Below are 22,496 nucleotides of genomic sequence, written 5' to 3' on the forward strand. Positions count from 1 at the left end.
ATTTGCTGTCAGACACTTACTAGCTGTGACCCTGGGTAAGTCACTTAACTTTTGTCTGCTTCAGTTTCCTCATCTGTAAGATGGAGATAAAAATAGAAGCTATCTCCCAGGATTGTTGTGAGGATCAAATGAGATAATATTTGTAAAGTGCTTAGCACAGTGCTAGGTACGTACTAGACTCTTAATGATGCTTATTCTGTTCACCTCCCTACTGAAAAAGAAATCAGAGAGGGAAAATAAAATTGAGTGTGTTTTCTTTAGATGGTGAGCTGGACCAAGAATTGAGTCATCTTATGTGATTATTGACTGTATTGCATTTAGCTAATTGTATTGGAAAAGTGCCCTCTATACCAGCTTGCTCCCTGCTACAAAAGTCCACCTCCTTTAACACCAGGATTCTCTAGGTGATACTGTATGATCATCAATCATTAAACACTGTGACTGCAGAAGAATCAAAATTACAGGTGACACAGAGGATAGTAGAATAACATATGGTGGTTGTAAGTAGGATGGTACATGTTACTAACAGTGACCTTCATAGGAGAAAAGACAAAAGACCTCATGAGAGACATGTAAAGTGAGGTGGGCTAGCCATTAGTGGGAATAAGAGACAGCAGATAGACAGCCCAAGTGGTACATTGGTACTGGTGAAATAATAATAGAATAAGACAAAGGCTTCAGTGTGTTGGTGTAGGTTCTTTCTGGAAAGACGGATAAGATGTTACGTTGAACGAAAAAGTGTGAAGAGGCCATGATCAGTACTATTGAAGGAATTATACACACTGGTGAAATCAAAGATCCAGCTAGGTAAGCATTAATTAAACTACCTATTATACCCTGGAAAACCATGACTTTTTACTTACCTAGTTCTGTGGATCAAGAGTTATTAAAAATACAGAATGTGAAATATTTTGTGCAAAAATCCTTCAGTATTTTATAGATGCATGCTTTTGTCTGTCTGCATGGGTGATCCTTCAGGTGATACATGTTGCAACCACTTTTTGACTTAGGAGATGACCTTTAGGGGTTGCTGTGGTCACCACATTGACCTCCCTGCAGCCAATCTGGTAGTGAAGCCCTCTGAATATAAACAACTAGATGGACAGTTAATTAGGTGAGCAGGCAGCTTCTCCTTGAAGCTTTCCTTGGCATAGCTTTCCGGAACCCAGGATCATCTCCATGTTCTGATAAGACACTCTAGTGAAGACTAATGTAATGATATAATGAAAAAAAAGTCTTCTCTTGTTCATTTTAACATGATGTAAACGAAGATGGGAAAGGAGACGCAGATCTATCGCAAAGCAGAAGCCACACAACTATTTTCAACTGGCTTGTTTTGAAACAACACTGGTTACTTCATCTCAGCTATTTCAGAAAGAAGGAAAAAAATCAAATGTGTGGGCTTGACAGGTGGTTTGCCAAATTTCAGACCAAAGATGAATTCAAAGAGCTACCTCATTTTAAGAAAGTTACTTTCCCTGTAAACATCACCTGACAGTCTATAAAAAGGTTCCTGGAAACACTGCTTTTTACTTCATTAGGCTTCATATGCCTTGCATTCTCACTCCTAGGCACCACAAGACTGTCTTTATGTGTTTGAGGGACTTTTTGAGGTGGTTATTGCTACCTCATTTATTTTTTAAGCCAGAGGTGGGTCTTTGAGGGCAAAGGGAGGAGGGCGGGCTTGGTCTGTGCTGCTCCCTTTTCCAGCTCTGTCTTTCCTTTGGCATGCAGATAGCAGCAGCACAATTTAGCACCTCGCCCACAGGATCCACCTCCTGATAGCAAAACTCACCAGTAGCAAAGCATTCAGCACTTCATTATTTCTACAACCTGAGTGAATTTGCAAATTAATTGATGTGTGGGAGGAAAGGCATCTGCTATTGTAAAAACCTTTAACTGTTGCAGTAAAACTGGAAATAAAATTAAGTGTTACTATAGTAAACTAATAGATATACTCCCAGGTGGCAAGGTAGTATATTGTTACTTACTCTTTCTGGTCCTTCTTAACTTTGGAACTTCATTTCTGATCGATTTGCTTTCCTTTGCCCATAATTCTCTGCCTCCCCCTCCTTTTGGGGGTGGGGTGGGGTGGGGCATTTTATTGATTCTTTTGTTCTTTCACCCCAAGAGTGATCTCTCCATTCTTTTTACCCCACTCAATGCCATGAACTTTCTCTTGAGTCCAGCCCCCTTCTTCTATAAAATAAGGAGGTTGGTTTAGGAACCCTTACATCTCTCAAACTGTGCTCCTTGTAACAAAGAAAAACTGTCAGAGGCGACATTTTATACCTGTAGTACTCTGCTTCTTCCCTGAGAGGAGAGAAAATAATTCCTCATTTGTGGTCTGGAGTTGAGATTGTTCAGTTTTGGTTTTCTGTCCTATAAGCATCATGTGGTAGTAGAAGTAAGTCTGGTTTTGGAGTCAAGATGTGAGCTTAGATATGGCCCTCATACTTACTTACTGCTGATAGTGATAGTGGACAAGTCATCTCACTTCTCTGACTTTTGTTTTCCTTATCCACAAAATGAATTGGTTGAACTAGATAATCTTTTAGGTCTCTTTCCAGTTTTAGATCTCATGGTCTAGTGGCCAAATGTAGTGGTTCTCACACTTACTAGCAAACATTTCTTAAGATTGTATTTCCCTTTCCCTCATGCTCCACAGTCAATAGCTTTACAATTCTGATTTAACTTTACCCTGGCCCCTTTCTTTCCCTTTGGGTTTTCCTAGAATGGTTTTTGGCTTAGGAGACACCTTCCTCCCTTTGAAAACTTACTAAAAATTCCTGTGGATTGATTCTGCAGCTCTCTTTGGAGAAACACTGTGCTACTGAAACCATCATTTTCTTCAAGCTGCTTGCTCTTATGAAGTTTCCATGAGCATAGGCAGGACATTATTCATTGGAAATCCTTTAATAACTTTTTGGGTCACTAGTACCCTTGCTAAAGAGTGTCTATTGGTCTCTTTTGTGAGCGTACTACAGCTTGGCAGGGAGGGAAAGATTATAAGACATTGCTCTTCTTTGAAGGGAGGACCTTTTTATTTTTTTCTAAACCTACAAGCTGATTTAAAACACCTTTCCCCTGTGATGCTTCCTTATTATTTTGACTGTCTACAGTTATTTTTCCTGAATGTAACAGTGAAGGGCAAGAATACCTGGTGTGTGATGGCAGCATTAAAAGCTGAACTTTTCAGAGAAGTCAAGATGACATCATTACAGTCACTACCCTTTGTGCTATGGCCACAGAGATCCGTGTAGTGAGGAATAGGTTTTATTTTTTTTCCCTCCCAGAGGTAAAGCTTGTGACTCTTGTGCATAGTCCAGACTCTTCTACTTCTCTGGATTACTTGTGACAGTTTGAATCTTATTTGTCCTCCATTGGTCACTGGGGTGCTGCCTTCAGCAGATAGACAGTTACAGCCTTTCCCCTTCTTAGGAGCCAGACAGAAGCCACCAGTTTGTTAATGGTGGCTTCTACCTTGGGATAGCCTTGCATTGTCTAAGTGAGAAAATTGCTCCTTTAAATAGACAAATTTCCAACTCTTGTGACTATTTTATAGAAGGGATTCAGGGGGACAGAATTGAACTTGGACCTCGATCTGTAACTTCAAGGCTGCACCTCTTTTGCAAATGTAATGTGGACTTTACTTGCAAACCTATTGCAACTTTATTAAAATATTATTTCTCCTGCCTGTTTTCCAGATTTCTGTGCTTACTCACCAAACTGGCAGGTTGTTTGAACACTCATTATTCTTTTTTTGAGCATGTCATTGGCATTTTTCCTTTCCTTCTAACCCTGTTTTACTCAGGCCATTCTTATTAAATATCATCATTTGCCCATTGGAAAGTTATTTGTAAACTTAATTAACCCTCTGTCAGTGCTTGAACTAATTTTGTCCCTTTACACTCAGAGTTCGTGGTTGCAGTTCTGTATGTTCCGTACCATGTCTGTTAGCTACTTTGTAAATAGTTTTGAAATGCCAGTTGGTGATATATGGGCCTCTTTAACATTTCTTTGATTTATGTGCAGTACAGTGGAAAAAGGCAGAGGAAGCAAATTATATGGCGAAAAATGTTTCCAATCTTCACTTTTTTTATTCTTAGTTGTAAAAAGTACACTTATCAATCAAAACTGATGGATTTTGTTTTTTTTAATAAAAATTGAAAATTTAACTGTTTGAAGACTTTAATAATGCATTTATTATATTTAAGTCTAAATTAAAACTCTTGTAGACTATCAAATCTAAAAAAAAAAAGCACCCCAGTTTGCTACTTTCTTTCACTTCCCAACAGGAATTCCACAGTGGGAGAGTTGATGAGGGAGGAAGATGGACGTTTTACATGCTTGAGGAGCCTTTTGTTTATGATTTTTAAGGACATTTCCCCCTCTTGGTTGTCCTATGAAATAGTAAATGTGCTATTTAATTGTGGCTTGTCTTAAAATGCCTTTGTAGACATTGATAAGTCCAAGCTTCCTACTGTTTTCTTGAACCATTTAATTGACGAAATATTTATTGAGTGCCCCACATACAAGGGTCCTGTGCTGAAGGTACTTGTGGGGGTTATAAAAGATGAACAAAATACAGTTGCTGCTCTTTAGGAGTTTATAATCTGGTTAGGGAAACTTGTTAAAAAAAAAGATGCTAGCGTTATAGAGTTTCTTGTCGATTTTTTCCTACCATTTAGCAGTAAGTGCTTTCTAAATAGATGATTTTGTGGTAAAGTCAGTGGCCATCCCAAAAAGGTATGTATGTGAACCAAATTTGAGTTGGACTTTGATCTCCCTGAAGAGATTGGAGTGTGGCTGCCGATTGGGTGCCTGGGCACTGCAGAGCCTCTGGCTTTTGGCCTACTGCTGATCCCACAGGCAAAGTGTCAACACTTCTGATGTCAGTATACACAGAAAGCAGCAACAAATTGTTGGAGGCTTTTGTCCTTTTCTTGTTTACAAAATAGGTCTCACCTCGTGTGGATAGTGTGACATATTCTTAAGAATTTTTCTGTACTTACTAGATCTGTACCATGTGAGACATAGGGTCAGAAGCTAGTCTTCAATTCAACTTTGTAGTATCTGCTTTCGCAGACGTTGGACCTTAAGGTCTTTGAAAGACATTCTTTTCTGTTCATTCTCAGAGCTAAGGGACCCCTATTTCTTTTCACAGATGCTCATTATCTATAGAGCTCTAGTTTCTTGGAATTTTCCACAAAAGATTTCATTACTTACCTATGCAAGGATAACAAATAAACTCTTAAACTTTTCTTATCCAAACTTTAAAGCATGCTATATAGATGCAATAAGCAGATTAACATTCATTCAAAGCTGTTTCTTAGTACTGTGTTAATGTATTGGGTTGTCTTAACTTCATGACAGGGTTTAGCAGCCAAGGTCAGGCAGTTAAAAAAAAAAGGCTGCCATTAAAGTTTGGTGGGTACCAAGTTGAATATATTAATTTCAGCAGGAGTAGTCAAGGAAGCTATCAAAGGAGGTGGGATTTTGGCTGGGCTTTGAAGGATAGGTTGATTTTCAGATCCTTAGTCATTGTTCATCTACTTAGGTTCTATAGGCGTTGGGAAAGGTTATAGTTATTTTTGTCAGTGCTGGTTCTCATATCATTGTCTATGCATATATTTTAGAAATGTGCTAAATTTTAAAGGCATATATTTCTTGATCCTTGGGAGAGTTGATTTTAAAAAAAATCTAGTATTTGCACAGTGTTGGGATACATAGATGTTTGCTTGATAAATGCTTCTTGACTAGGTTTCTAGTACATAGTTATAGAATTTCCATTCAAATCAATAAGCATTTATTAAGTACCTACTATATGCAAGATGCTAGCACAAAGCTAGAAGACACTCATAGGAGCAACCAGATTGAATCCAATTCTTGGAATCTTAGGGTTGTGTGTGAATGAAAAAGTACCATCTTTATAAAGGGTTCAAAGATGCTTTCCTGTGAATCTTCCTGACTTCCATTTTAGTGAGAACTCTTAAATACAGTTCTGTCTGAATTTAGTGAGGATGTTTAGCACATATCCTAGACATTCAGCAAATCTCACAGACATCAAAATGCTTTAAATTCACTTTCTCCTTCCTATTCGGTTCTTTTGCTATTTAAAGTGCTGTTCCCTACCTTGTTCCCTTTAACTAAAAAGAATCAGACATGACTTTGTTAAGAACATTTCCCCCCCAGTTTCTCAGAGAGGATCAGTGGGGTATATTTTCCCCTTATTTCTTTTTTATGCCAAATCTGTAAGCTTAGTTCACTATTGGACAGCTTTGGGGTGAAAGAAAGGAGTTAAAAGAGCAATGTTTTGAGGTTTTTTTGTTTTGTTTTTAATCAGCCTCATAAAAATCCATTCATATACCTGGAGCAACTCTGTGATAGTCAAGCAGACTTCTGGGCATAGTCACCTTGTGTGGAAGGTTTATTCTTGCTTCTTCCTGACCTTGTTTTTGTGTTGCTTGGCTCATCCTCCTTCTCTAGGATTGGTACCTTAGGTCAGAGGCAATCTGAGAGCAGCATATCATGTCATCTAGTGTGCATTTCCCTGATTTGCTACCTCTACTTTCATTTTTATGAATTTCATTTTCTGATTTCCTAGTTTGTGTTTTTTACGCCTTGGTTTGAACTAATTATAAGTGTTGTTTTCTAGCTTTTCTTTTCTTCTTTAGGGATGGCTCTCTTTTTCCTTGAATTTTCTCTTTCTTTTTGCCCAATTCAAACTAAGTGATAAACAAGAAGAAGGCTCATTATAGTTCATTATTTGTGATCAGGATTTCCAGCAACAGAATGGGTGAAAAACATGAAGAATACTTTTGGGGTTTGCAATTTGCCACTGAGAAGTTACCAGTGTGCTCTTAATTTCCAAATCTATACTGTGCTGTAAGAAATAATGAGCAGGTTGATTTTAGGAAAACATGGAAAGACTTGCATGAAGTAATAAAAGTAATGACAAGTGAAACGAACAGAACCAACAGAACATTGTATATGGTACCAGCAATATTGTTTGAAGAATAACTCTGAACAGCTAAGTTAATCTGAGTATTAGAAATATTCAAATCAAGTACAAGAGACCTATGAAGGAGGGAGGATGCTGTCCACCTCTAGAGAAAGAACCAATAAGTAGAATTATTCATAGTATGGCTTTACATATCTGTATCTGTGTGTATGTCTATGTCAAATGGTAGCCTTCTCTAGTGTATGGTGGGGAGAAAGGGAGAAAGGGAGTTTCGAATTTAAAACGTAACAAAAAAAATTAAATTAAATTTTTAAAAATGCCAAATCTAATGACCTTTTCTCAATCCCCATCTTTTTTGATTTCTCTGCAACTTTTGACACTGCTTGATCATCAGCTTCTTCTTGATAGTCTCTCTTTATGACACTACTTTCTCTCTATTCTTTTTCTACCTGTCTTGACTACTCCTTTTCAGCCTCCTTTTTTGGATCTTCAACCAGGTAACATCTACTAGCCATACATGTTCTCCAAGCCTCTCTGCTGGGCTCTCTTCTCTTCTCCCTCTATATTATTTCACTTGGAGATCTCATCAATTCCCATTGATTAGGTTATTATCTCTATGCTAGTCTTCCCAGATCTACTTATTCACACCTAACCTTTCTTCTGACCTCCAGGCTTGCATTTCCAGCTGTCTGTGGGATTTTTCAAACTGGGTGTCCTATAGATATCTTAAATTTGCATGTACAAAACTAAAGACATTATCTTTCCCTCAAATCCTTCCCCTTTTCCAGTCAAGGATCCTACCATTCTTCTAGTCATTACAACATAGGTATGTATCATCTTCGACTCTTCACTCTCTCTTATCCTTTGATGTCCAATTAGTCACCAAATCCTGTTGATCTTACCTTTGCAATATCTCTCATGTATGCCCCCCTTTTTTCCCTTTGACATTGCTGCTAACTACCTTCATGTGTTCATCACTTTATTCCTGGACTATTGCAATAGCCCTGCTGGTGGGTCTTTTTGCCTCGTTTCTTCCTATTCCAGTCTGTCTTCCCCTCAGCTGTCAGATTGATCTTCCTAAAGCAGAGATCTGACCCTATCATCTGCTACCCCACCTCCATTCATTAAACCCTGATGCTGGCTATTAACTTCAGGATCAAATATAAAATCCTCTGGCATTCAGAGCCCTTCATAATCAGGCACCTTTACACTTCTCCAGTTTTTTTACATCTTGCTCATCCCTGTATACTCTACAATCCAGTGACATTGGCCTCTTTGCTATAGGATACTTCATCTATCCTCTTTGCAGACTAAGCATAGTGGGTTATGTTATTAGCATTCACTTAAAACCAAGGGGATTAAACTTCCCGGGGCATAGGCTCTAGAAACCTGCAGATGTAGTGGTAGAGCAGATGGAAAGAAGATGGCTAGAGGGGATGGCTCACTGGGATGTGAAGCTTGGTTTGGTTGTTTTTGGACTGGATAGACAGATGGGTAAATAGTAGGAAGATCGTATCATCAATATGGCTCATCTCTGCATATACTTGGAAAGAATGATTTAAAAATTCATTAATTATCAATAAGCATTTAAGTCCTTCCTGTGGTCCATAGATGCTATGAAGTACAAAGTAAATGGCATGGGCCTGAACAAAAGTCTCTCCCCTGACTTGTTTTAGCTAGCTCTCACCTTCATCATAGATCATTAGTCACTACTAATAAATGATATTATTCTTGTATTTTACAAGTGTGGTGGGAACAATATGTTATCACACCCCTCAACTGCTCCCTTCTCATGCAGGTTAAGGTAGTTTTTCCTTGAGACTTTCCTGAGACTTGGTTGGCTCAGATCACTTCCTTGTCTAAATTACAAAGTAAGGAGGAGGAGCTGGAAGAACTCTTGAGATATTTGGCTGGTGGATCAAGATGGGACCTTCACTGTATCAATTCAAGGGATTCTCAGTGTTTATCCTCATTGAATATCCTTTTCCTGCTGATACAAATCCCGTTTTGTTAACAGTTGAATAACTCATGAAGTTCTCATTTTATTTTAGTATTGAACCTAAACTACCTAGGGACCAGTCCAGAACAAGTTCCTACCACACTTACGAAATTTCAATTTCACAAATATTTTTATAGTCAATACTTAGATGGTTTTTGGAAAGGGACTTTAGAGATTATCTCGTTCAAGGCTCTCATTTTTACAGAATTTTAATCAAGTCTCTGAGCATGATCTAAACCAGGGGTAGGGAACCTTTGGGCCACATGTGGCCTTGAGTCTACGGGTTCCCCACCTCTGCTTTAAGCAAACCAAGATTTTACTTTTGTGATTGAAGTGTAACTTGAATTGTTTGTAAATGCATTGATTGTTCTTTCCTACTGTTTCTGTATTTAGTTTGAACATGTATTGTTGAGTCATTCAGTGATGTTCCACTGTTTGTGACCTGGTTTTCTTGGCAAAGATAGTGGAATGGTTTGCCATTTCCTTCTGCAGATTAGGCAGAGGTTAAGTGATTTGCCCAGGGTCACACAGCTCGTGATTGTCCGTGGCCAGATTTTAACTCAGTTCTTCCTGACTTCAGGTCCAGCATTTTGTCCACCGAGTCACCTAGCTGCCTCCAGTTTGACCATAGGCGCAGAGTTATCAGTAAATCTTGTGTTATGTACCTCTATATACATGAATATTTGTGAATTTCCAAAAGTAAAATTAGAATTACTAGTCTGAGATGGTTTGAGTCTATTTAGGGATTGGTATATTAAAGAAAAAAATACTAAGGTGGGTTAGACCAGTGGTCCATTCAGCTCTGTAGTCTGTCTCTGGACATATTGCCAAAGGAGAGCATGACTACTTTCTGTTACATCAGTCTCTAAAGTTTAGAATCATCCTTGTTTGTCAGTGCCTCTTAATCTACTGTGGAGCTATCCCTGGAAGCTACTTACATTTTCAGCTAATTCTACCCATTAAGTGGAATTGGTGACTCTCTAGTTAGAACCTTTTTTGATGACCCTTTTAGCCACCCAGGGCGAATGGAGAAGGTTGAGAATATGTACAAGGAAATAGGTGGTTAATGGGAAGCAAAGCAAAAAAGGTTTCAAGGTTTTGTGAACCTTCTGGTGTCTGCACTCTTTCTCTGCTGTACTGATTTGTTAGGGAACTGTTCAGATATCTCTTTCAGCTGAATGACATCTCTGAGATACAGTAACGTGCAAGCAGATGCAGCGTAAACAGGAGCAGTTGTAGAGAAAGGATTATTAATAAAGGTATGAGCCCTGCGAAGTTCAAATCAAACAATTCTAACCAGTCCTAAATGTTGCAGTGATTTGAAGAAACAGCAGCGGTTGTCCCCATGGGCATGTATTTTAGTTTCTTTTTTTTGGATAATGTTTTGTGTTTGAAAAATGTGAAGATTAATATTTAAAAACAAACAGCAGTTAGCAAGTAAATGGTGCTACAAATGGACAGGAAACATAGCCCTGATCTGAGCATCCTTTGATACTAATTGAAAGGCCCCAAATCTAGCTTCAGAATAGAAAACAAATAAGCAATAAATTGGAGGCCGCCTTCTTATAGTTTATTGATGCCACTTTGACCAAGCTTAAAAATTCAGTTACCCTTAAAGGATCAAATCTAGGTTGGGGGAGGTAGGAAGAGGCAGCCTCCAAACTGATCTCATTATCTGAGATGTAAAGTAAAAACCCAAAGAAAACAATTAGAGTTGGCGTTTCTCTGTCCTTTCCTGGGCACAGCTGTATTCAGGCATGCACACTTATTTTTCAAAAGAAGAGCTAGGGCTTTATCATGTTAAATGAGTCCTCCTCATTAACTGGACCAAAATATATTTTAATAATGAGGGGCAATGGTCTCTGTCTTTTAAAGTGGCAGAAATAAAACCCTGATTATGCTTAAATCTTTATATTGGTCAGTGGTTTAATGGTTCAGGGATATGTTAACATTTGTAGAGAAATCTTGATTCCCCCCCTCACCCCCAAGCAGTGTGTGATTTAAGTCAGTCTAAGGTTATATGGTCTTCAAAATGTGGTTATGAGGGTAGGCTTGTGATTTTGAAACATTTTTAGTGTCTGGATGTTGACTTTGACTGTTTTTATGGATGATCTGTAGGCTAAAGTGGCCCTTAAGTAGGTGGTATTCTTACCTGATGCACTAATAATCATATGAGAATCTTCAAGCAAAAGTGAATTATAACATATGGACTCTCCTTGAACCTAGGAATTTTTAAAAATATGATAATTGGCATTATCACAGAACAATATAAAAACCACAGAAAAGATTAAATTTGATATTGCCCCAGAACGGGCTTTAGGCTTGATGACATTGTTTGGGCTTCGCACTACATTTCTTGCATTTCTTCCTGTGGAATTTTTGTTTTGGTTTGGTTTTTTGAGTACTTTTAAGTGTATTAAACAACACAATTAAATTTCTTCCCCAAATTCACTAACTTAGTTATGTCTGGAACTAACAGATGGAAAAACAATTGAAATCTCAATCTTTAGAAGAGGGCAGAGAAGAGGATAGCATAAGAAAAAATCAAGGAGTTCATTCTGAATAGGGAAGGTAATAGCACTGCTTATTTAGTATCCTTTATTCTCTTGTCCAAGAACTGTCACATGATCTAAGAACACATCTCTTAATGGAGACCACAACTTAATTAAATGCTTGTTCCTGCCCAAGTATTTTTAAAAGTATAGAACACAGTTCTCTTGATTTAAACTCCCTCTGCATCTTTGCTTGTTATAATAATAATTAATTTCTATAGTGCTTTAAGGTTTTTAAAGCTCTCTTTTTCTCCCTCAACAACTCTGTGAGGTAGGAAGTACAAGTTTTACTGTCTCCATTTCACAGATGAGGAAGCTGAGGCTTTGGGCAAGTAGCTTGCCAATGGTCACATAGCTTGTAAGTGTCTGAGATGTAATTTGGGTCTTTCTCCTGAATCCAAGTTCAGTGCACTGTCCACTGGGCTGCACTACTTGTGGAAATCCTTTTCCTCAAGGCCTAGCTAGCTAAGGCATTTTGAGAACTGCCAGATTAGATTGATCTAACAGGTCTTCCCCTGGCCCTAAAACCTAGGGACTCTGAACCACTTATGCGCAAATAGAAATGGGGCCATTAAACATCTGTAAGAATTCCTTTAGCTGCATATTGACTTTGCAAACTACATATCAACATTACCTATGTTCTGTTGTATTTTCATTTATTTTGTTCAATATTTACTAATTATATTTTAATCTGGTTCCCTAGGCACTGGGTGTGGTGCCAGCTGCAGTACTTGATTGCCTGTTTGACACCTCTGACTTAGGCTGTGGCTCATTCATTCATTCATTCATTCATTCATTCAGTAACCACCATTTAGTACCTGCATGTGAAATGCAGAGTACTTTATTAGACAATGAGGAAGATACAAAGTTCAATTAAGATACGATCTTTACTCTCCAAGTACTTGTAATTTAGCAAGGAGTGATATGACACATGTGCAAATACGCAGTGTTAAATATATCAAGTGACATAGCAGGCTTAAGACCACATAAATGTCAGTCATTTTTAAGATTAACTGAAGGGACATACTCTTCTCCTTTTAGTTCTATGTACAGGCATTCAGAATCATGAGAAAGTGAGATTTATTCACTGATATATATTGATTTTTGAGAATCAGCAATACAATCGTTAAGGTCCCTTTGTGAGCAATACTGTAGGACAGGATCACACAGATTATGTATGCTGTGGAATGCTAATGCCTTGGAATATCTCTCAGGATCTACTAATGTTCAGAATTCATTATTAACTTGGGTCTTTTGTATTATGAGGGGTGTTTGTTCTCTTTATAGGTGTACTTGTTTTCTCCCCAGATAGAATATAAGCTACTTGAGAGGTAAGGATTGTTTTATTCTTGGTATTTCTATCTCCATCACTTAGCATGCTGACTAGCATATCATCTATCTCGAGCTAGAAGGGACCTCAGAGGTCATCCAGTCCAATGCTGTCATTTTACAGATGAGGAGGCATAGGGAGATTAAGTGACTTGTCCAAGTGACCACCAGTATGAGATGTCAGAGGGAGGATTTGAACCCAAAATCTCTGATTCTAGAACCAGTGCTTTTTGTACTAGACTGATGCATTACCTATATACCTAAAAACTTATGTATTAAATTAGAGTTTGGTTTGCTTTTGGTAAATCTTTTAAATGCAATGCATTTAAATCTTTAAATTTATAAAATCTTTAAAGAAACTTATAGTGAAAAAATTTTCAGGTAAAGTTTCACCCAGTTGGTCTGTTTTGTAATACTGGCTTTTCCTTTGTTGGTTGTTGTTGCTGTTGCTGTTGTGTTTAATGTAGGACGCATCATTCTGGAAGTGCCTACCATGGTGAGTCCACTGTCCCTCATTGTGCACCTTAGTTTTGAAATATTAATTATAATTGAACACTCCCTATTTATTAGATTCAGCCAATATGCTGTCTTTTAGTTCTGTTTTCTTTTTTGTCCTAGCATTAAATTCCAAATATCATGCTCTTCATAGTGAAACGGGGTGTTTTAGTGGTATTGGAAGCATTCTCACTAATATGGCATCTATAGCACATTGTTAAGAACAACAGAGGAAGTCACAAATTTTTTGGTATAAGAATTAGGTATGAGTTAATTTGAGTTGGGATTTATGAATTCCATTCTTAATTCTATAATTTTGACTAATGTAATTGCTTCTAATCCATGTTGCTAAGTATAATTGGAAGCACTAACTACCTTCATAAATTTCAACTTGGTGATCATTTTGAAAAGTGTTGACTTAAAGTTTACTGTTGCTGCCTGTGGAAATATGATTTAAGTAAATAATTCATGTAAGAAAGATTAAAGTATTCTAATAATTGAGACTGTCCCCTAATTTTGACTGATCTTGTCCCTAATTCTAAATTCTTGACCTTTTACATGAGTGAACATGCATCAAGAAAGGAAAGTGATTGACAAATACTTAAATTAGGAGCCCCTAGCATTGTAGCCCTAGATCATTAATAGTAGGATTAGTAGTCATAAAGATTATCATTAAGACATTTCCTCAAAATGTAGGGTAAACAAGTATAATTTCTGGGTATCAGCTAGCAAATAAAATGAATGAAACAACCAACTGTGTTGAAGTCAGAAGGCTAAATTGTTTTATTTCTTTCCTGTTATTTAAAAAAAAATTGATGCCTTTTTTGTACCATTCATTCCCTATTTTCTCCTCTGCCCTCAATCTTACCTTGTAACAAAGAAAAACAGTACAGCCATGTCTGACTCTGTATTGCAGCATTCAGTTCCCATTGCCCTTTACCTCTCTATCCATTTTCTTCCCTTCCTTCCTTTTCCCCCCACTCTTTTATTTTCATTCTGTTGAATCTTGCTGTTAAGAGGAGAAATGATGCTAGATAGAAAAATCACATTAGAACTTTGGGATGTTGCTTTATGAAATAGTTGTTTCTGTGATGTAGACACTTGAGAGTAGTGTGTTTAGTGAAATGTGTTCTTATAGAAAATATTACAGAACCTATAAATGAAAACTTATGACTGTAATTTGTGGAATGCTATGTTCTTAACGTTAATTTGTGAATTATTTAAATTTCCCTTCTGATGTTCACAGCTATTGGATAAGTGAACATTTTCCAAGAATTTTTTTTCAGATCACAACTGTGCTCCATGAAATAGTGTATATTGTCCTTAAATAATATATACACCAGGTTGGACAGGAGCTGCCTATCAGTTTTATTAACTTTGACCTTTTTTCCCCTATTATAAAGATGGTTTGGTAAATATTTCATGGGCCCTTATAGATCTTGACAGTCAGGTCTGTTCCTGGAAGCTGGTATAGGTATATATGATTAACAAACATCTCATAATCACTGTGAGTCAGCTTTCAAGGATGGATTTTGTTTTCAAGAGTGGGAGTCTTTCTGTTTACACATGTTCAAGCAGTGTAGCATATATTGACTGAGTTCAAGATGGCACAAGTTTTCATGGGAAAACATTCATCGTCAGATGGTGATTAACACGCAGTTCTGCTGGTTCTGTGTTTGTTTTGGGCAAGTGATGTGAGGGATGGCCAGGTGGACAGAATAGCCACCATGCCACTCTGATGCATAGCCAGCAGAGCTCTTCCAGAGTAAAGTCAGCAGCGAGGCAATGGCTGAGCTTGCGTGGACCCTAATAAAGATGCAGAGAAGAAAAGGAAAGAGGAGAGAATGTTTCTTAAGTCAGAAGGGGGCTGTTGCCAAGCTGTCTTTATCTTTAATTCCATAAAACCTTGTGCATATTGCACTCATTGCAAATTCTGGTGGGGAAGATCGAAAACCCAAGTCGCTGACATTTTGAAACATTGTCTTTCAAACTTGTACTGTCCCTTGCTTCCATTGATTTCCCATTTAAAAAATCTGTACAAGAAAAACAAATTTGAACAAAATTCATTGGTCTACAATGAATTGTTAGAGTCAAATGATGCCCCCCTTTTCCCTCTCTGAGAAAGAACTCTGTTTTTATTAAGAATACCATATATCTTTGTCTTGTGTTGTGTATGGCTCATGCAGCAACATCGACCGAGTAAATCAGGAGCCTGTTAAAAAGCAATATGGATGCTCTAAACACTGACATTCGAGTCCTGTTGGGTCACTGAATATCTTCATTTTTATGGCCACTTTCGAGGAGCAGAACATTTCAATTGGTTTTGTTTTTCTCATTCTCTGACTGTGCTCGGCTCAATAGCTTTAGCTAAGGCCATTTATTTTTCAGAACATTATTAGCCTTTGCATCCGGGGCCTAGCCCTTTGTATATATGGTGGGGACCAGTTTCATTATCAAAAGCTGTGGTATAACTGATTTTCCAAAGGAAATCTATGCCTAGCAAGATCACTTTGAAAAGAAATTGATTCAGAGCTGCCAAATGAATTACTATTTGTATATTTGGTTGACTCTAAGTGCTTAAAAGAATGTATTATAATTTTAGAAGGGTGGAAGAAACAGACTGTATGTTGTAAGTGGTACTAATCCAAATTCTTAACTTGTCATTTTCACATTTGAATGTTTTATTTACATCTCTGTAAAACCGGAATACCTTTCAACTAACATTTTGTTGTAGAGAGACACATGCTGACATCTCTTACTGAGAGCTAAAATACAGAAGTGTTGGATTTGAAATGGGAAGATAAAGTAACAGACAGACATTACTACTTGACAGATTAAATTAAGGAGGAAGACTAGGTTTATGTGCTGATAAATGAGAATAATAGAGTTGCATTCTTAATCTGAGTATGTTTCAGGAGCAAGTACCATCAAGTCCATTTTCCACATGGAAAACTGAGGTATGGAGAAGTAAATTGAATTGTTCTTCCTTAAGTTGAAGGTTGGACGTTTGGGTGGATAAGGAATAAAACTAATTAGTGTGAATACTGATAAGATTTAACTTTTACTGCTTTTTTAAAAACAGTCTTATCAATTTGCCACTAACTATAGCAATCTCTAGTCTTTTTGGCAGTTGTTTCTTCTCTCAATTTCATTCATTCAGTTCAGTTTCTTTCACTCTCTTCATTTAATGGGGCTAGTGAGGTGGCACAGTGGATAGAGCGTTGGGGGCAGAGTCAGAAAGACTCATCTTCCTGAGTTCAAGTGTGGCCTCAGACTTAACTCAGACTTTCACAGCCTTACTAGCTGTGTGTTGACCTTGGGCGAGTCACTTAACCCTGTTTGCCTCAGCTTCCTCATCTGTAAAATGAGCTAGAGAAGAAGTAAATGGCAACCTACTCCAGTGTCTTGGCCAAGAAAACCCCAAATGAGGTCACAGAGTCAGACACGTATAAAAAACAACAGAACCAAAATTTAATGAAGACCTTTTGATATTGTTTTTTATATATATATAAAACAATATCAAAGGGTCTTCATTATGTATACATGTGCATGTGTGTTTGTGTATATATATGTATGTGTGTGTGTGTATGTGTGTGTGTGTGTGTTTGTGTATATATATGTATGTGTATGTGTGTGTGTGTGTGTATGTGTATGGGCTTGGAGTCAAAAAGCCCCCTGAGTTTAAGTGCCAGTTCCAACATCAGCTATGTGGCTTTGGGTAGTTCATCTAATTTCTCTGAGCTCTGGTTTACTAATCTACTTCACCTACCACCAGAGCTATTATGAGGCTTTGTTGAGATAATGTATAAAATGTTTTGTAAGCCTTGAAATGCTATGTAAATTTAAACTGTTGTTATTAATTCAGCAAATATCAGTGTACTCGTGCTCATTTCTATAAACTTGAAGTCATGATCCTGTCATTAATATTGCCTTTATACCTGATCTCTCTTTTAGACTCCAGAGGCTGGTTTGTTTCTTACTGAATTTGGTCATTTGGTTATGCTGTTCATAATTGTTGGCATGCAATCATTTATTCTTTCACACTTAAGGAAAGCTATTTAGACTCTTCACAAACTAGGCTTCAGTGAAAAATATACAGTTCATTATTCAGATGATATAAAAGTTAAAATAACCTTGTTAGTGCCTTCCTTTTTGGGACATTAATTCTATTTGAAATTATGTGACTAGGCTAAAGGGCTTAGACATACCTGGAAGGTGTGTACCAGAATGGAACATACTAAGGGTTTTTTTTGTACTTTTCCCCCCCTATATAGTTGCAGTACCATGCAGGTCTAGCTTCTGGTCTCCTGAATCAACAGTCTCTGAAACGCTCTGCCAACCAGATGGGAGTATCTGCAAAACGGAGACCTAAAGCTCAGCCTACAACCCTTGTTTTACCTCCACAGTGAGTACTGAGATATTACAGAAGAGTTTTGCATGAATTTCATGTTGTTATTTTGTTGGGTGGCCACTAAATGATGTCATTTTATTCGTGAGCCTTTCTTTTAAGAATGGCTCTATTATGGTGAATTTAAAACATACTCTAAAGAGAATAGTAGTATGTTTTATGTGACTCATTAGCTTTGTGTCTTAACTTTTCTGCCTAGGGTTTTAGATGCTTCATAGATTTTCTTTGCTCCCTTCTCCCATTGTCCAAGCAGGCAACAGAGAAGTACTTTTGTTCCTTTTTTGTCAGTGAGGTAGCGTAGGAACGGGAAGACGGATGTTATCATTGTGGATCTGACTCTATGAAACAGGCTGTGCATAGTCTGCTGTGAGCTGTGCACCAAAGTAGTGTTGGGCTGCGGAGATTGATTGAAAGAGCTGATGTTTAATGGAGAGAGCACTGAACTTGTAGCTGGTAGACTTGAGTTCCAATTCTAGCTCTGATCTTGGGCAAATAATATTTGTGAAGCACTTAGCACGGTCCCCAACACACACAAGGCACTTCATAAATGTTTTTTCCCTTGTACATCCTCTCTCCCCGCTTCCTCCCATTTAAACTTTCTAGGGCTGCATTGTCTAATCTTTAAAATAATGGACACTGGACAAGAAAATTTTTAGGATCCCTTCCCCTTTTACAAACATTCTATGAACCTGAGTTTGGAGATAGTCTTAGTACTTCCCTTCTCTCTCTTCTTTCCTCAGTGAGGGGGGTATGGTTTGAGTCCCTGCACTCCCTTCTTTTCTGGACTCTTTAGGGAAATAACTTTCTATTACTTGCACCTCTTGGTTAAACCTGTTTTCTGACTTCTATTCCAAAAAGTTTTCTTACAAGTTGTGTGTTTGCACAAGACCGTGAACATGGCAGGCAAGTGGTCTTCTGTCCTTTTTCCCTTTGTCCTGGTGATCATTTCTTTATTAGTAGCCATGTATTGGTACTTTTGCTTCTCAGATTTAAGCCTTGACCTATCATCAGATCTTGCTCAGGCCACTGAATCTAGCTGTTAGGTTGCAAGTGTTTTTTCCTTTCACACAGCTTGTATAGATAACATGACTTTTTTGGAACACAGTGGCAATTTTTGTGCATATCTTGCATTGCTAACAACTCTGCTTATTTGGCTAATTGCCCAGAGAATGAAAAATTACATTGTTGATTCTGTCTTAATTCAGTGATTTTACAGATCGTACCTCCCACCTCTCAAAATTCTAATGGGCCTTATTACTTTTCATTTTGTGTGCATGGCAGTTCTACTGAGGCAAGATGTTTGGTTAGAAATGGTGGGCTTTTTTGTTGTGATCCCTTAAGACCAAAGCCAAAAAGTGTTTTTTTGCTAACTCTTTTGACAAAAGTCAGTTCTTGGTCCATCTGTTCACCATTTGTTAATTTGCATTGGCTTGAAACCTGTTTACAGGTGACATGCAATTATGAGGACACCTAGAAACTATTTAAGGACCAAGGCAATCAGCAGTCTGTGTTCCCATGTCAAAAAAAGCTAGATATACTCATGACTGTCATTATGTGACTGTCATTATACATTTATAAAAAATCACTCAAAATACTTAGTTTCAAAGAGGAAGGGGATTACTGTGGCCTAGGAAATAAAACAATGAAATGATTTCCTATAGTGGATGGTCTGATAGCCCTTGTGACTATTGACTGCTTCTTTTTCGCAGCATTGAGCTCTCTGATCTGTCCATATGGTAGAACCCCTTTATAACACCACTGTCTTAGAGACAAGAGCCACATCCAGTCTTAAAGTCTAACTATATTGTATCAGCTTTTTGTTGCATGTTAGCTGTTGGGTTTTGAGGAGATATGAATCAAACCATTTTATTATGGAATTCTGTAATAGCAGACTGCTGCTATTAGCATTTTACATATAAGCAAGACCCACCTTGATAGCAGGACTCCACTGACCTTGCTTAGTCTTTTCAGGCCCCTTATCACATCTATAGTCTTTAAACATCGGGGAGCCTTCCCTCCCTGTTGCCCCACAACCTCCATTGTAATTTTACACATCTGTTAGCACAGCAGTGTATGGATTTCTGCATTTTATTTTGTCAATAGTTGGACAGTTGCAAAGGCCACTATAGCAAAACCACAGACTCTACTTAGCTGCGATGAGACCACAGGCATGGTAAAGCAAGGATACAGGGGATTTGAAGGGATATGTGTTTGAAAAATGTAATTGGCTTTAACAGTACAGTTGTCTTTGAAGATTCGGATTCCTTCCTGCTTGTCCCATAGGATTAGTGATTCATGGGATTAATGATTCATGTCCTTCTCTCCCTTCATAGAAGCTTGTAAGAATACCAAGATTCTGTGTGAAATAAAAGAGATCTTGCTATTTGTTACCATTTTGAAGGCAGAGGAGATGCCATCTCACTTCCTCATCTTCCATATGCTCATACTTGTCTAAGTCCTTTATATAAGGGATAGTGTTTTTTTTTTCCGGTTGCTGTAGAAAACTTTGCCTAACCCTACTATAGTAGTATTGTAGACAATTTGGATAAATATCTATTATCTATAGGTCTGTAATTATCTACAGGTCTATAATTAACATACCATCAATTTTAAAGACTGATAAGTCTACAATATTATATAGTAGACTTAGCTAGTTTGATTGTGAATTTTCTCAGTTATTGGAATGAATTTTTATAATACCTAGAATCTTAGCATTGTAAGAGACTTCAGCAGTTATCTAGAATCTTCTTTGGGGCCTTCCTGACAGATGATTATCCAGCCAGCCTCTGTTCTAATTCTGGTGACTGAAAGCTCATTATGTTATAAGACTAGGCTGGCCCTTACAGAGCAGATATGTAGTCTGTCCCCTAGCCCATGTTCTAAGTCTTTCAAATTTCCTAGAACCAGGTAGAACTTGGGATCCACTCACAGTGACTTCAAGAACTAAGGATTACCCTCCATTCCATGCTGAGGTATCAGAGTTCTAAGGAGGACAGATAACTTTAATGCAAAATTACACACAAATGCATCAGAAGGGCATTAAACAAAGCACTGTATGAGATCTGAGGGGAATAGAGGAAGACTTCATGGAATGGGCTTAACCCATCTTGGGCAATTGGTAACTTACCTTATGTTCTCAAATTCTCCAGGGAAAGAGATTCCTTAACCACTGATGTATCTTATTTGTGAAAAGTGGAAAGTTGATCCTTTCATCTAGAAGTTTAAAATTCTGTTGAAGCCTTTTGAGCTGGTCAATAGCAAATACTATTTCCAGACTAACAGTATTGCTTAACACCTTTGAGTGTATGGGGAAATAAAATTAGCTTTTCAGGTCAGCACCTTGTGCTTGACCGTCTTGTTATGGGTTTGAACAAAAAACAGTATAGACCTAAACCTGTGTCACTAGAAGGAATTTATTCAGGAGGCAACAAGGAAAATGACATGAGCATAAGACATTCTTGAGGTTCTTTGCTCTTAGACATTGCAGTGTTTATACAACAGATTGCCTTAGGCACGGCCACTAATATGTCTCTGGATGTTTAACTGAAAGAGGCTCGTTTTCTGCCACTACCATGTACACTAATTCCCCAAAAGATCATCTACCTGAAATCATGCAGAGTACTCAGGAACTCCTACAACTAATTTGATTCTCTCCAATATAGCTAACAAATGCCTTCTTGAAAAGTAGAACTTAGGGTTGTTACCTTTTGTTTAACATGAAGTCAATAGCAGTGGTAGATTAGTTGCAAAGTGATTCAGTGGAAGAGGTGATAGATTTGGAGTCGGAGGACCAGGATCATAGTCCTGGCTCTTTTCTTTATTATCTGTGTGATCTCAGGCAGGTTATTTCACCTGTCTAGGCCTGTTTCCTTATCTGGAAAATGAGAAATTTACACTAGATGACTTAAAATTTTCTTCCAGCTGTAAATCTGTGATCTTGTGATGAAGGAAGGAGCCTCTTGTGAACCTTAGAAGTGGGCCAGTCTGTGATAAAAGAGGTAGTTATTTTCTCATATGAGACTGATATTAGATTGGGAGTTACAAGAAGGCAGGAGTTGTTTCTTATTTAATTGTTGTGTTCTTCACAGTGCTTACAACAATCTTGGGCACGTAGTAAGGACTTTGATAATGCCTGAAGTTGTTGCTGTAAAGATAATTCCTTTAGCTGACCTGGTCATTGCATTCTTTCTGCTTCTTGTTTTTTGGAAAGGTTTGAGCCATGTGCACACATCTGAATCAAGCTCTTTACTTCTCCAACTTCAGCCTAACTATCCCTAAGATGTGATTTGCACCACCCTTGTGACGATCCATCATTGCTGGTGTGGAAGTTTTTGCTTGACCCTATGGCCAACTTGTTTTCCAGTGCCTATGTCTTCCTGATGGCAGAGTTTGCTTGGAAGTTTACAAATTTTCAGTTGATTCTTTAGCTCCTTATCTTGCAAAAAAGGTGAGGACCCTAAAATATTTGTCATCACTTTTTTTTGCTGGAGTGGTCTAGCTATGCCTCCTGTAACTAAACTGCTATCTTGGGAACAAACTCTGTATATATCTGGTATGTACATAATTACTTGTGTTTATCTCCCCCACTTGAATGTGAGCTCCATGAGGGACAGGGAGCTTAGCACAGTGCCTAATACAGAGAAAATACTTAAGGAAGTGCTTGTAGACTGACTGACCTTCAGGAAGTTGATGAACTCTCATAGATAACCAAGGCAGTACTGAGTAAGTCATTTCTTCCAGTTATTAAAT

The 22,496-nt window shown here is 37.8% G+C and overlaps 1 protein-coding gene across 1 annotated transcript in view; it reads left to right on the top strand.

Moving 5' to 3' along the window:
* Positions 1-22,496, top strand: part of MED27 (mediator complex subunit 27) — a 237,357-nt gene that overhangs the window by 80,703 nt on the left and 134,158 nt on the right. The window contains exon 3 of the mRNA XM_020973552.2: positions 17,614-17,744. Coding sequence (XP_020829211.1) covers positions 17,614-17,744 — 131 coding nt within the window. The remainder of the gene's footprint in view (positions 1-17,613; positions 17,745-22,496) is intronic.

This window comes from Phascolarctos cinereus, unplaced genomic scaffold, assembly GCF_003287225.1.
Source record: "Phascolarctos cinereus isolate Bilbo 61053 unplaced genomic scaffold, phaCin_HiC Scaffold_2;HRSCAF=192, whole genome shotgun sequence".
Taxonomy (NCBI): domain Eukaryota; kingdom Metazoa; phylum Chordata; class Mammalia; order Diprotodontia; family Phascolarctidae; genus Phascolarctos; species Phascolarctos cinereus.